At 45.7% G+C, this 16,002-nt stretch overlaps 1 protein-coding gene across 1 annotated transcript in view; it reads right to left on the reverse strand.

Annotated features, from left to right (window-relative positions):
- The window catches only part of CDHR1 (cadherin related family member 1), a 563,177-nt gene that overhangs the window by 228,849 nt on the left and 318,326 nt on the right, over positions 1–16,002 (reverse strand). Inside the window, exon 12 of the mRNA XM_078641125.1 lies at positions 9,355–9,507. Coding sequence (XP_078497251.1) covers positions 9,355–9,507 — 153 coding nt within the window. The remainder of the gene's footprint in view (positions 1–9,354; positions 9,508–16,002) is intronic.

Here is a 16,002-nt window from a genome sequence, read left to right on the forward strand (position 1 = left end):
GTAAAGGAAATTATTTTTAACAGGAAAAGTATAGTGCAGCGGTTCTTAACCTTCTGACTTCTGTGGACTCTCACTGAATTTTTACTGGAATTCGGGGATCCCCTCTGAGTCTTTATTGGAAGCTGACGACTCCCAGCCTAAGCAATTTCTGTGATTTGAACATAAAAATAATACACCCAAATACAAAAAGAAGTATACACTGAGCACATGCTCAAATACTGAAATATTTTGTTTAATTCATAATGAAATATAGTAGAAGTTTTCAAATGTTTAAGTTTGCCTCCTTATGTATATACACTTTATTAATTTTATTTTAGTAATGTTATATTATTTAATTTTGTAAAACTGTCAAGGACCCCCTCAGAAGGCCTCGGACCACTGGCATACAGTATTAGCAATTCAAATATTTTAAGAAGGGGAGTGTATTTTCACGTGTTTTCATCGTCAGTGAGTCATTTTGCAGGTAAAGAAAAGCTTTATTTGAATAAAGAAGTTGCACAAAGAAGTGATCCAGGCAACTTGTAGTGTGCACTGTCTTCGGTACATGAACAGCTCCACACGATACCGCAGACTTGTAGGGTACTGCCCATACAACTGCTCTGCTCTCTTAGGCCCTGATTATGAGTTTGGCGGTTCACGGACCTCCAGACTTGTGGGGGTGCAGTGGTGGTGGTCTCCCAATCGCCCAATTATGTGTCGATGGTGAGACAGCAACTAGAGAACCGCCATTCCTTGTCTGTTGCGGCATTGTGGAGGCATCAATATGCTAAGTGGGACTGCTGTGGTCCCACTAAGCATATTAGGAGTTTCCTCTCTGCCAGGGTTTTTATGGTGGTTCCTCCTCCATGAAAACTTTGGCGGAAAGGAAACAAAGTGGGCCCTAGAGAGCCCCCTTGTGCCTAACGCCCTGTGGATGCACACCAGTTACTGCATGGCATGGCCTTTTTAGTCCATGCCGTGCAGGAACTGTTTCTGGCGTTCCCAACGTGATGCTCATTTTCAAGGCACCACCATAAGAACGTCAAAAAAAGGCCACCATTGTGGCGTGGCTTGGCGCCCGAGGGTGATGGCGGCGCCTAAGTGATGCTCTGTCGTGGCTCCGGGAGATTCTACGTACCGTGACAGTCTCTTCCTGCTGCGGGATGAAAATATCTCACGGGAACACTCCCTGGTGACTCTACAAGGCTTGGAATTCCTCTAATGCCTTTCGGACGAAGTTTTGGCAACAGTGAGTTTTTGCGCGGACTTGTGCTGGCGCAGCCGCCATGTTAGGTGTTCCTGCTAGCTGCGCACCTCCTTTCTCTCACCGGCACACCAAGCTATTTTATTGCCGAGGTATTATCGGACGATTCCGTGCTATGTGAAGACCTTTTTCATGACTTGTTGATGTAGTGCATTGTTGTAACGTGCACTTAGTGGGCCCGCTGTCACCGTGACCGCCATTTTGTATCAGGAAGCGCTCTTTACCTTCTGCACCTGTACATGAAGCCAATTATTTACTTCAATCTGCCTCCTGCCTGGCTCACATGATGCTCCTTAAGCTTTGGCCCCACCTCTGCCTCACAGCTTTCTGAACTCTCTCCCGCCTTGTGAATACCGTGGATTACTTGCTGCATCAACGTCACTGTTACCGCCATTTTGGCTATCTCAATGCCTCATCCTAATATCTTCTATGTTGGCCTATGAGATGTTTGGGTGATGGAAGCCATGGCCTTGTGTATTTACTGTTGCTTGGTGCTATCTTTAACCTGTTTTTGACCTGGTTTTCACTTGTTGGCGGCACTTTGAATGACAACTCTGCACTTCAGTACCTCGCTGCGCTTCAGCCTTGCTATTTCCTGGAGACGAGCTTCTCCTTCTTTCAGCCTTGGCAGGTTGTGGCCACCACGGTGGATCGCTCCTCTCTGGGTATGTGCTCCCCATGCTACAACGTTTCCATCATGTGAATGCTGCAGATTACTTGCTGCTTCATCATTACTGTGACTGCCACCTCGAGGCACCTCAATGTCTTTTTGATATCTCCTCTTCAATGGCCTTTGAGGTCTTTGGGCGAGGGAGGCTGTTTTCCTATATTTTTTATAGCTGATTAGTGCTGCTCTTGACTTGTTGACAACTCTGTGAATGACTACTTTGCTCCTCAACGTCTCATTGCGCTTCTGCCTAGCTGTATTTGAAGTTGGACGCCTTCTTCCTTTCGTAAAGGCTTTCTATGCTCGTTTTGTTGCCACGTTTGCGGTACCTGGTTGCCGCCTCTAGCAAGAGACTTACTTCAACGACGCTGGTGCTCTCTTCCTCATTCAGGGACTCTCTTCACGTTTGCCACAGTCCTCTTGGCGTCACTACTTATTCCTTTACGCACATAGTCTATGCTGCGTGACTATCATTTTCCACTTCATATTTTATGGGGAGGCTCAAGTCTATGTCGCTCCTGCCCTGCACAACTACCAAGACTGCTTTTGAGAAAAACTCCAAAATCTTCTCTGCCTTTTCTAAACTAGAGGATCCCCCCACCTCGTCTGGTTCGGATACAGCCATGGAATCCTCCCAACCAGCACTGGGGAAAACCAACACCAAAAGACAGAAAAAAAGACCCTCCTTCGCCACTCAAACAATCTACACCTGTCTCAATAGAGCTCCTGTTGGAGGAGATTAGATCTTTTCGCCCATTTTTGGAGGAAATCAGGTCCTTGCGTCCCTTTATGGAGGAAACCAACGTCAAGCTTCAGGCCCTTACTGATAACTGGTCACAGATTGAAACGAGAGTCTCTTCAGTTAAACACTCTGTTGTGTCCTTTCAGGAAACTTGCTTCACTGTATCCCATCTGACCTTGCAAGTGTCCACACTCCAGAGACAGGTGGAGGAGTTGGAAAACAGAAACAGGTGGAACAACCTTCGAATTTATGGCTTGGCGGAGGGACTTGAGGGCTCGGATTCACTTGCCTTTTTCAAATCTTTTCTCACTAAACTGCTTCGTCTGCCAGAAGGTATGAATCTCAACATTCAGCGTGCTCATCGACTGGGTCGTCCATCTACTTCTGCTTCTCCTTCGCAACGACCAAGAGGCGTCATTCTTTACTTTTTGGAGTACACTGATCTTCTGAAGGTCCTCACAGCTGCCAAATCATCCCCAAAATTAACATGGTCCGGCTCCTCTCTGTTCTTCGCTCAGGACTATGCAAAGGCAACTGCTAACCGCCGAAAGGCCTTCTTAAACATGAGAGAAGACCTCCGTTCAATGGGTGCAAGATACGGCCTTTATCATCCGTGTTTGTTCAAAGTCACAATAACAAGACTACTGCCTATGAAGACCCAGTACGCCTGCAGAGCTTCATCAACGCGCATAAGACCTCCGCCATGGATTCATCTGGACCTTCCTCATCTTTCCCTGGCTGAGCTGCAGTCTAGCTGTTTTCATGATGTTCTTACATTTGGCTCCTTTCACTTCCCTAGGAAGCCTCACTTTCTTGATTGTTACTTTTTTCACGTTGCATTCATGTTGTTTTGTTGTTCAAGTTTTCGATCCTGTTTAAGTTTGTATTTTAATCTCTTGTTCTCCCTCTTCATCTCCTCAGGAATTCTTCCCCGTTTGACGATGTCGCCCTGGTTCCCTGCCTAGCCGACCTTGGATGTGTTGCCTTACCCGTGTGGTTCCATCCCCCCTCGGTTCCTCCTCTCCTTTTGTAGGTATGTTTTTCTTTTGTTTCCTTCTTTTGTCCTGCTTTTTGTTTTGTACCCCCCTCTTACTTTTCATTCTCACTCTTTGTGTATGGGCAATGGTCTTCCTTACTCAACTTATGCTAAATTTTCTGCTTTCTCTCTTTTCACTTTGATCTCCCTTCTCCTATTTCTTCTTCTTACTTTGCTTCCCCTCCCCTCTTCTTGCTGTGCTTTCTTTATCTTCTTCTCCTTCCTACTGTTCTTAACTTCAGATAAGCACTCCTCTTCTCTTCTTCCATTTGTTCTCATGGGTTTTTCATCTGATTTTGTCTACTGTATTTATTATACCTTATTTTGTACAGTATGTCATTGAACATAGTTTCATGGAATGTTAAGGGTATTAACTCTCCAATCAAACGTCAGAGAATTCTATCCCACTTGGCCAAATTGAATGTTGACGTGGCATTCCTCCAGGAGACTCATCTTTCTGACACAGAGTCTGCAAAGCTTAAGAGAGGCTGGGTGGGTGAGGCCTTTTACTCGCAGGGTGATGGAAAGCGCAATGGCGTAGCAATCCTATGCCGCAGATCTCTTCCCCTTACCCTCATTTCTCAAGAATCTGATACTAATGGCAGATGGACACATGTCAGACTATCTCTTAGAGGTGTTCCAATCTCTCTCCTTAATGTCTACGCTCCTACCAATGGTGAACCCCTTTTTTGGGCTGAGCTCTTTCAGCATATTACCCGATTTATTGATGATAATTTCATCCTGGCCGGTGATTGTAATCAACCTCTGGATCCTTTTGTTGACAGACACTCTGATGCCCATTATGTTCCCAACAAATCGCATAGACTATTTACCCAATCTATTACTCAACATAAACTCATTGATTCTTGGCGACTCTGCAATCCGACCTTACGGGAGTTTACTTTTTATTCTCCCTCCCAGCGTTCCCAGTCACGGATTGATTATATTTTTGTTTCTCACAATATTGCTCAAACCCTTACTGCCGCTGAAATTGGTCCTATTTTACTATCGGATCATGCCCCTGTTTTGATTACTATTGATGTGCTCCCTAAAGTTATTGGACCCAAAAGATGGTGATTCAATAATACCCTTCTCTTAGATCCCAAATTTACCACTTCCTTTGCCGCTTTTTTTGACAAATTTTTCTTGTTCAATGATACCCCCTCTATTCCGAAACATACTATTTGGGATACTTTTAAGGCTGCAGCATGCGATTTTATTATTGGTTATGTGGCAAAAAACGCAGAGCTGCTCGTAAATCTACTAGGGATCTTCTCTGTGACATTAGGAGATTGGAACACGCCTATTTTACCTCGCATTCTCAAGATAGTCTGATTGCTCTTGTTAATGCCAAGATGAAATTTATTGAGAAATCTACAGAGGATGCCTCATTGTATTTGCTGAAATCCATTGCTAAGTTTTATGGAGGCAGGAACAAGGCTGGGAAAATTCTTGCTAATTACTTGAAGGTCAAGCATAATAGGTTAAATATTGAATCCATCCATGAAACCACTTCTAACCTCAAACAAAAAGACGCCGACATTCTCACTGAATTTTCCCTTTTCTATAAAACTCTTTACACCTCTGAAACTCAGCCCTCTTCCCATTCTCTCACACATTTTTTCTCTACCATCCAAAAACCTGAACATTTCCCTCTTGACCTATCTCATTTGGAGTCGCACATTTCTCAGAAGGAACTGCTTGCTGCACTCCAACGCCTCAAACCAAATAAATCTCCCGGACCGGACGGTTTTACCGTTGAATTTTACCTCCACTTCTCAAAGTTACTTGTCCCAAAACTTCATTCTCTCATAGACACGTTAACTGTTCGAGGTAGTTCATCAGGGTCCTTCTCTGATGCGCATATTTGTTTGATACCCAAAGAAGGGAAGGACGCCAAACACTATAAAAACCATAGGCCTATTTCCCTTGTTAATATTGACTACAAAATGTTCGCTAAGTCGTTGGCGATACGACTGGACCATTTGCTTCCTGACCTCCTAGGTGAGGAACAATCTGGTTTTGTAAAAGGAAGGTTCATCACTGACAACACTAGACTTTTGTTTAATGTTCTATTGAAATCCCCACGTTTACAACACCCTCTCACAGTGATCGCATTAGATGCTGAAAAGGCATTCGATAGGGTCAAATGGTCCTATCTTTACCACACTCTCGAATGGTTCGGCTTTGGTCCCAAATTTATTTCCTTAGTTTCTCTATTGTACTCTCACCCACGCACAGCGGTGTGTGCGAATGGCCAAGTCTCCTCCTTTTTTGACCTTGGTAGAGGTGTTCGCCAAGGCTGCCCTCTATCTCCCTTTCTTTTCAACTTAGCCTTAGAGCCTTTTTTGTCTAAACTCCGTCAGAATCCTAACATTCATGGCTTTCAGACCGCGCATTCCCATGTCAAACTTGCTGCTTATGCAGATGATATCTTACTCTTCATTTCTAACCCTACAAACTCAATTTCTGCTTTCCTGGAGGAAGTGCGGAATTATTCCCTGATATCTGGTTACAAACTTAACAACGACAAATGTGAAATTTTACCCCTGACGAAGTTCACTTTTAAACCTGATTTCAGCGCTTCCAATTTTACTTGGAGCCCCTCACATATTAAGTACTTGGGCCTACACATCCCTCCTTCTATCTCAGATACTGTTTCTCTCTGTTTAAACAAATGTATCCCAAAAAAATCTGACTTAACGACTAGATGGCACCCTCTTTATTTGTCCTGGTGGGGTCGTCTCGACACAATTAAAATGATGCTGTCCCCCATAATTATCTACACAATCTCCAATATTCCTGTGTCCATCCCTTCTAAATTTTTCAAGAAAATTAATTCAATCTTGTCTTCCTTTCTGTGGCATAACAAAAAATCCATAATGTCCCTTGCCAGATTAATTCGCCCCACCTCAGAAGGTGGAGTTAACTTTCCGGATTTTCCAGCCTATCACAAAGCCTTTTTGTTACGCCAAGCTTCCTTTTGGCTACAAGACCCCACTTCCCCTTGTCCCTTGTCCCTTGTGGGTTAAGGTTGAGTGCCTTTTCCTCTACCCCTTCTCTTTTGCTGAATACATTTCGTTCTCACGCAAGCCCTCTTTAACTCCCACTCTCATTCATAAATTCAAACTTCTCTTATCCTCCAGGCCTCCCCCCCCCCGCAACCATTGCTGACTTCCTTTTCTCTACCATCTGGCATAACATGCATCTTCTAATACATAATAAACCCTTTTATTGGAAATCCTGGAGGCACAAGGGATTGGTCTGGATCTCGCAATTATTTTCAAACTCTACTTTTCTACCCTTTTCAACTCTCTGCTCCTCCTTTGATTTACCTCCATCCTTTGCCCCCAAATACCTTCTCCTTAAGGCAGCGGTGATGGCAATTTACACTTGGCTCTCACGAGCGCAAGCTTCCCCCTCCTCTCCCAGCCCTGCCTTACGACTTCGCTCTCTCTTGCACACTACTCCAAAAGCTTCCACTATATACAGGTACCTTCATGCTACTGAATCTATTAGACCTAAATCTAAGGTGGAGGAGCAATGGGAACATGACTTTGCTACTTCATGGCGAATACCCCTGTGGGACAAGATATGGACTAAAGTACGTAAATCGTCCAGAGCGGCGACCTTGACACGGTCTATGTTTTTCATTTACAACAGGTTGCTTCATACCCCCTTCACCCTAAACAAACGCTTTCCTACTGTTCCGGATGTTTTCTGGTCCTGCTCCTCTCCAAACGCTACCTTGTTTCACATGTTGTTCCTCTGCAACTCTGTACATGCTTTTTGGATACAGGTTTGGGCTCAAATTAATGTCATTTTTCATACTCGTATTCCCTTGTCTCACACTCACATCTTCCTTGGAAGCCTCTCACCTTGTTGGGAGGGAGTTGACCTTAATGTTCGTATTGTTGACCTACTATTGCATTCCAACAGATTACTATCAATTGGAAAGCTTCATCTAACATCTCCCTAAAAGCATGGTGGTACAATGTTTGTCATAACCATAGGTTGGATACTGCTTTCGTTTTCCCTATTCAATTGGCAACGAAACGTTGCAGAATTATGGCTTCCTGTTACGTTGTATCTGGACAACTGTGCTACTCGCCTATTCTGCCCATGACCTGCTCAACAAGAGGTCTCCAAACCCCCCCCGAATACCCTTTGCATTTCCTATTTTTTCTGCATTAATACATGTTTTTTGTATACATTCTAACCTGAATTTATTTTGCAACTACTGTATCCCTGATATTTAACTACACTGCCCATGATCAGTTTTTGTTCAGGAATCTCTTGCAATGCTTTCCCCCTTCGTTTTGCTTCCTTTTCTCCCTTCCTTTATTTCTCCCAGCACTTTTCATGTACTATGTATTTATGCCTTATTTTAAGACTAATAAAATTCTTTTTTGAACTGAAAAAAAAGGCCGCCATACAGGAGAAAACACCTAATCTGGCACGTGATCTGAACATGGTTTTTGCGGAGTGGCGGCAGGGCAGAACCAGGGCCGCACCGCCAAAGTCGTAATAAGGCCCTCAGTAGGTTGCAGCAGTGGCCATTTTAGAAGTAAATCCATACTATACCTGTTTGAGCGTCTGTGTGATTTAGCGCTAGCTTTTGCGCTGATTTCCTACGACTTGCTACTTGCTATCTGTTTTAGTATCTAGTCCAAGGCAACCACAACTGTGTTCACAATGCTCGTTATTAACCCCTAACCTGCGAAAAATCTGCCTAGCTATAGGAAATCACAATATGCCTTCACAGCTTGCCATGCTCCATCTGCAGATGCATTAGTACTTCTCTCAGCTTTCACTTCATGAGACATGTTATATCCAATCACAGAGCAGCATGAAGGTGAGAAAGAAATAGCCCTCTGGGCTGATGTGAATTACACTATATCCTAGCAGTAGCCTTCCGGGGTGGAGCAAACAAAGAGCTAAGGGTCATTGCCCAAACCCAAATTTCTCTCTGTGTATTGTTCAACGTTAATGTTTTGGCTACACCAGATCTAAATAGGGGCTCGTCACATAGATTGCACTTATGTTAGATAGCCTTACACCACCATGTAAAAATATTATCTTTACACCATGTGGTGCTGGGGGCAATGCAAAATGACACTGGCACCAGTCCAAAGCTGCCTAGCACCGAAGCATTCCACGTAATTCGATCTCAGACTGCTACGCAGCTACGCTTTGTAGTACAACTAGCAGTAGTTTACTGCACATCTCTTAATAATATGTATTGCCATGCCTCACAAAAATGTCTCCATTTGGCCCATGGTTTATGAATAAATCATTTGTAAAATATATGTGTTGTTTAGAGTTAAACATATGGATAAAATTTGCCTTCGGATTTATGATGAAGCCTCAAACGAACTTGCAGCAAAATCTGAACATTTCTTGAAATGCCAGTGTTCTGTATAGATAACACATCTGGCAGCTGAAATGGACCGTGAAGCTTATATTTATGAATTTAATTTACTTTACCTATCTAGTCACAGAAAAGGATAAAAGGTGCATCTTTGGATACATATGGCATCCTGTTGCCATGCTACAGTTCAAAACAACTGTAAGAGGGGAATAAGGCGCATGCATTGCAGACATTTTCATAATTTCAAGGCAAAGGTTGCAACTGGCAAAGCAAGGCGTAGAAGGCAGAAAGATACCTTAAAGGTCAGCAGCTGGAACTTTTCATAGTCAATGGCGCCCGAATTTTCCACGATGATGGTGACCTGGGCCTCATTCAAGACTGTCTGTGGAACGACACGCAGGATCCCGGCTGGACCGACAAGCCGCAGGTTGAATTTTGCATTGGCTCCCTGGATGAAAGAGTTAGTCAAAGTCAAAAACAGCTTTATTCGGTGAGAATATATCACCATAAAAGCATAATAGGAACAGTTACAAACTGCAGTTAATTATCAACATTAAACAATAAATAGTTAAAAACATATTTCATGAGCATTCAATATAACATAACACAATACACTTTTATATAATGCATAAATCAGAATGACCAATGGATGCATAAGATGTAAAAAGCTAATATATCAAATAAATGTTAAAGTGCGGAATCCTGACAGGATAATAACAAAATAACCTATTTCATACAGATAAAATAAAATGCATACTGCTATTGAACATAAAAAACAATATAAGGACATAATTAATGGGTGATGATCACTAAGAAGACTTGCGCAGATTAAACGTTTTTCCACGAGATCTCTACAATTTGCAGAGACTATAAAATGATCAATATTTGAAGATGACCTAGCCACCTCATACGTATATGAAGTTGTTACCCCAGCAGGTGTAGTAGGATCCATGAGTACTAGATTGTATTTATGAACTGCATGATTAATTGCTTCCCCGTAAGGTTTATGAGCAAAATGGGGGATACGGTCACCAAAATAGTCACAATAACCACCTAGCTCTCCTGCTTCGATATCACATTTATTACAATTAAAGTCGCCCACCCAAAACAATACATGATCCGCCCCTAAACCCTCCAAGAAGTGATCTGGGTCCTCTTCTAATGACTTGATGATGCTACCTCTTGTACTATCAAAAATGTTATTGTAAAAACTAACTACAATAATAGACAGTTTCCCCTCTGAAGAGAAATGCAAAAGTTGATAAAACTGTGACATAGTGTTGGCCTTCCTAAGTATTAGTGGCGAGGAAACCGCAAATAAGGCAGCTAATCCTCCTTTGGCCCTACCCATTCTGGACGGGCTAGCATTAGTACATACAATTTGATAACCATTTATATAAAAAAGGATCAGAAAGCCAGGTTTCCTGTATTAAAATTAAAGCAAATCCCTCTATTGTTTTTATCCATTCCTCGTCATTAATTGTGTTTTTAATCCCTGCCACGTTTCTTGACATAATGTGGAGGGAGTCGTTGGGTTGTGTGCAAGGGCTAATTACTAATTGATAACCGACCCCTGTCGGCGCACCAGATGACCCCATGTGTTGAAGAATAGAAGTCTCCCCTAGAACTTCAGTGCTACTTATAACAATATTTTTGAGCACTTTTGAATCCATAAGTTCCCATTTTAAACTAGGCTCATTGGTTTCTCTTATCCTGCATTGTGCCACTGGACCTCTTTAGAGGTGAGTCAATCTATATCTTCCAGGGATGGGAGGGCATCATATCTGTTATATACGGATAGACTGAACTGTTGTGGGATATTAGTAACAACAGACCTCTGCTGTAAAGGCAGGTGGGGTTGGGTCCTGGGGAGGTAAAAAAAACCTAGAGGCAAAACGTTTATTCCTCTTTGCAAAAACTGGTCGTAACCTAGTCTGTGTAAGATCTCGCGAACCAAGGTTGAAGATTTAAAAGTAAGAACACTACAATCCCCAGGAAGTAATGTTTCCCATTCTCCCCGCCCATGATACCCTTTTCACCATTTTAAACTCATTAAACTAGGTCTCTGTTAGTCCGGTTTTAGTCCTGAGCCAGCAGAGGGCCTTGTTTCTTAAAGCCTCCCATGATTCATTTACCAGAGGGGAAAGGACCGGAACATTAGCCAAAATTATTGTTAATGGTGTGGCTTCAGGAGGCAGACTTAGCCTCTCCTCCTCCCTGTCCCTGTCCCTAGTAGGTATAGACAAGGTGGATGTCAAACTGGTTACACATCGCTCGGCATGAGCAGGGGCAGGGTTATATGTTAAGCTGATAGAGCTGTTAGGTCTTATAGACACTTTATCTAATATGAAAGGGAACTTATTCTGGGGAGCTAAAACTGCTGTACCGCAGTTCGTTACTAGGGGGGTGGGTAAAGGGCCAGTGGCACATGCTCCATATCTGTTTTTTAACAAGTCTTCAACGGCCGTAATCCTAACCAGTACTTGTTCTAAGGTGGCTTTGGCTTGTATATAAGGAGCAACAGGGCCATGATTTCCCTGGCAGACTGTAAGGGTACATTTAGGCTAGTCAATTTACTTAAAGTAAAGTCCAGTTGGTCTAGGCGACCCCTAGGCCGCATAGCCTTAGGGGTCTAACATTACGACTTTCGGTATTCAGAAAGGGCATTTACTACTGAAAGTCGTAAAGTTAGACTTTCAGTGTTCAAAAAGGACATTCACGTGCAGTAAATGTCCTTTATGAATACCAAAAGTCTTAAAGTTAGACTTTCGTCTAACTTTACCTTTGTGAGTTAGGCCCCATGAACGTATTTAGAGAGCATGCAGGAGGATAGAGGAAAACGCAGAATGGACAGAGTTCACAATAAAGGAGATGGTTGCTGAAGCTAGGCTACTGGCCGGCTGTGGGATGTGCGAAAGGAGCAGGGGAAGCTGGGTGGGATGCATGTGTAAGTGGGAAGTCTGGAGTGGTGGTCCACAGTGTAGGGCCGTCTTAACAGCATTCTAGACCCCTGGGCAAAGCAGCGCACTTGGCCCTGCCTACACAACCACTCACAGGAACAAAAATGTTTAAGGGAAAATTAGCGTTAAAATTCGGTAGGCTTGGGGCCCCATGCTTGTGGGGCCCCCAGGCAGCTGCCCAGCGTTCCCATGCTTTAAGATGGCACTGCCACAGTGGGGCAATTATCTTGTGTGAATCTTTTAGCACTCCATGTTTCAGATCGCCACTAAAGACACCAGATGCACGGTGTCTGAAAAGTGAAAGGCATACAATGGTGGTCCGCAAGCTGCTGAAGCTGCAGCAGTACCCGGCTATTCCCACTCTCTTCTAGCTGTTGGGAATTATACCAACTGCAACCCACCCTGCTAACACCGAAAACGCTTGTCTACGCTCGGATCCACTGATGTGTGGTGGTGTATAAGGTGCCATTCAGCGGCAAACATGGCATAGTAGTTAAAAGTTATTTGTCTTCTAATAACATTCTGCAGTAGTACCCAGCAGTTCCTGTCCTCTTGTTTGTCTGGGGAGCACTGTCACCTCCAACCTAACACACTAGCTCCAAAATAGGGTATATAGGCAAGACCTCTGACCTCTTGGTCAGGGACTCTACTCTCCGCCGCATCAGCTCCGCTGTTGTGCCACTGCCACTGCCCCATCACCTCTCTGGAAGGTAGGTGTTCGAGGCCCTCCTCCACCCACAGGCTCCTGCCTGCGCCTCATCCCTGGTGGTCCAGTAGGAGAGCCTTGCTCTTCTGCTGGTACGCTGTTGTCTGTCTTGTATTTGTGCCCATTTTCTGTCTTTTGCCTGTCTTTTTTAATTAGTTGTGCCTCTGTAATTATAATTTCTGTATTCTGCATTCTGTCTATTCTGCCTGTTTTTAATTCTGTCACTGTTCCTGTGCCTTTGTGTCCTCCATGCCTGTTTTCGGCATCCTTTTCCCGCTGCAGCTGCCCTCGCGGCCCCTTCCCCCTGCCGGTTGCCATCTCCCACCTGCCCTTCCCTCCCCTTCCCTATTTAATGGTGGCCTCTGTGCGGCTGCACCGCTGGCGCACCAAAGGCAAGCCCGTCTGTGTCCATCCACAACCAGACCGCGACCAGCGCCTGGGGCCCTGGTTCTCCGACCACCCACTGCTTAAACTCAGCTGACCTCCACACACTCAACCCAGGAAGAAACAAAAACTGCCAGCTGTCTATGCCAAACATCACCCATGACCAGTTTTCCTGCAGACACTGTCGACAATCCTTCACCACCCTCCACACCCCACGGCCACAGCACCCATGCCGGACACCAACACCCCCAAAGGCATGAGGTGCATCCTCCTCAACGTGTGCACCCTGCACAGACATACTATGGAGATCTGGGACCTCCTCGACACCCTCTCGCCAGACGTCACCTTCACCTTCACGGAAACCAGATCCAACGCCACCTCCGTGCCTGACAACGCCACTGCCATCCCCCACAGATACAAGAGCCAGAGGAAGGACTGCCCCAACCGTCCAGGAGGCTCATCATCACACACAAGAGCTCCCTCCGACTCTCCACCTCCAGCACAAGCAGCTCCCCATCCACCATCGAACACGTCCATTTCCAAATCCAGACCAGGCCCAGAACAACCCTACACGGCACCCTCGCCTACAGATGCCCCATACCTTGCACCTTGTTCACCACGACTATCGTCAACCACATCACGCCTCACGCCATCACCTCAATGGACTACATACTCATTGGAAATCTCAACATCCACCTCGACAACCTCAGCGACCCCAACTCTGTCACCCTCCTGGACAACCTCACCAACCTCGGACTGAAACAGCTCATTACCACCCCCGCCCACAAGGCAGGACACACCCTCAATGCCATCTTCACAGGAGAGAACAACATCCACTTCAGCCACACCACCCAACCCCCCCTGGACAGACCACCACTGCGTACACTACCCTATCAACAATGCCACCGCTCACATATCCACACCACGCCCACCATGAAGGAACTGGAGCAAGATCACAAAGGAGCACCTTAACTCCACCCTCGACCAACACCAACTCTGCAGCCAAAGAACTCCACAGGTGGATCCTCAACTGCACAGACAAGCTCACCCCACTCCGCAACCCCAACAGACAGAGCTGCATGAAGGACACCTGGTTCGCCACAGACCTCCAAGAATCCAGACGCACTCGCAGACATCTGGAGAAATGACGGAGGGACTGCCAAACCACTGAAGACCAGACCACCTACAAGAACGCCATGACAGAATACCACCAACTCTGCAGATCCACCAAAAGGACATTCATCCGGAACAAAATCATCACTAACTCCGGCAACTCAAAGGAACTCTTTAGCATCATCCAGGAATTCATCAAATCCCCCACATATGTCACACCCTCCCAGGACCTCTGCAACAAGCTTGGCTCCTACATCCATCTGAAAATCAAGGCCCTCTATGACAACTTAGCAAACAGACTCCAGAAACCACTCCTTCCTCCAGCAACGACAGCCAGCCTACCATCGCTGCTTGGACCCCAGTCACCACTGAAGATACCACCACAACCATGAAGAGCACATACTCAGGATCCACCATGGATCCCTGCCTGCTGAACATGTACCACAGAGCCGTCACCGCCATAGCACGCGAGCTACGACGCATCATTTGAATCCGGCACATTCCCCAATGACTGGAAACGAGCAGAAGTCAAGCCCCTCCTCAAGAATCCCTCTGCAGACCATACGGACCGCAAAAACTACCACCCCGTATCTCTCCTTCCCTTCACGGCCAAAGTCACCAAGAAAATCATCAACGCCCAGCTGACAAACTTCATCGAGGAGAACACCATCCTCGACCCTTACCAATCTGAATTATGAAGCAGCCACAGCACCGAGACCACCTTCCTTGCCACCGCAGACGACATCTGCATGCTCCTCAACCAAGGCCACACTGCAGCCCTCATCCTATTAGACCCCTCTGCAGCTTTCGACACTGTCTCCCAATGCATTCTCACAGCCAGACTAAACGGCGCAGGCATACAGAGAATCTCCCTCAACTGGCTCCACTCCTTCCTCACCAGCAGAACTCCTGCCCTTCCTCTCCTAACCCAGAGATCAACTGCAGAGTACCCCGAGGATCATCGCTCAGTCCCATGCTCTTCAACATCTACATGACCCCCCTTGCCGCCATTGTCAGACAGCATGAACTCAGCATAGTATACTAAGCCAACGACACCCAGCTCATCCTCTCCCTCAAGAAAGAACCCGGTGCCACCAGACTCAGCTTCCAGGAAGGAATGAAAGATGTTGCATCCTGGAGGAAAAGCAGCTGTCTGAAGCGCAACTCGGAGAAGACAGAAGTCCCTGTCCTCAGACCCACCCCCTCAGCTTGGAACAACACCTGGTGGCCCACTGCCCTTGGAAACCTCAATCCCCCACGGACCACGCCCGGAACCTCAGCATCATACTCAACTCCTCCCTCACCATGACCCACCAGATCAACGCAGTTGCCTCCACCTGTTTCAACACCCTCTTTGCAAGACCTTCAAATGGATCCCCCACAAATCCAGAAAATACTGTCACGCACACACTCATAACAAACAGACTGGACTACAGAAATGCCCTTTACGCTGGAATCAACAATTCCCTCCTATGCTAACTCCAGACCATCCAGAACTCCGCTGCCAGATTTGTCCTCGGCATCCCACGGCATGAACACATCACCCAACACCTGCGAGAACTCCACTGGCTCCCCATCGAGAAGAGAGTAACCTTCAAGCTACTCACCCTCGCCTACAAACCCCATCACAATACCGGACCCAAATACCTCAACGAAAGAGTCTCCTTCCACGCACACAAGAGAAACCTCCGTTCCGACGATCTCGCCCTTGCAGAGACCCTGCGCATCCATAGAACCAGAGCGGGTTGAAGGGCCTTCTCCTACATCACGGTAATGGCCT

This window comes from Lissotriton helveticus, chromosome 5_1 (genome assembly GCF_964261635.1).
Source record: "Lissotriton helveticus chromosome 5_1, aLisHel1.1, whole genome shotgun sequence".
In the NCBI taxonomy this organism is placed as follows: domain Eukaryota; kingdom Metazoa; phylum Chordata; class Amphibia; order Caudata; family Salamandridae; genus Lissotriton; species Lissotriton helveticus.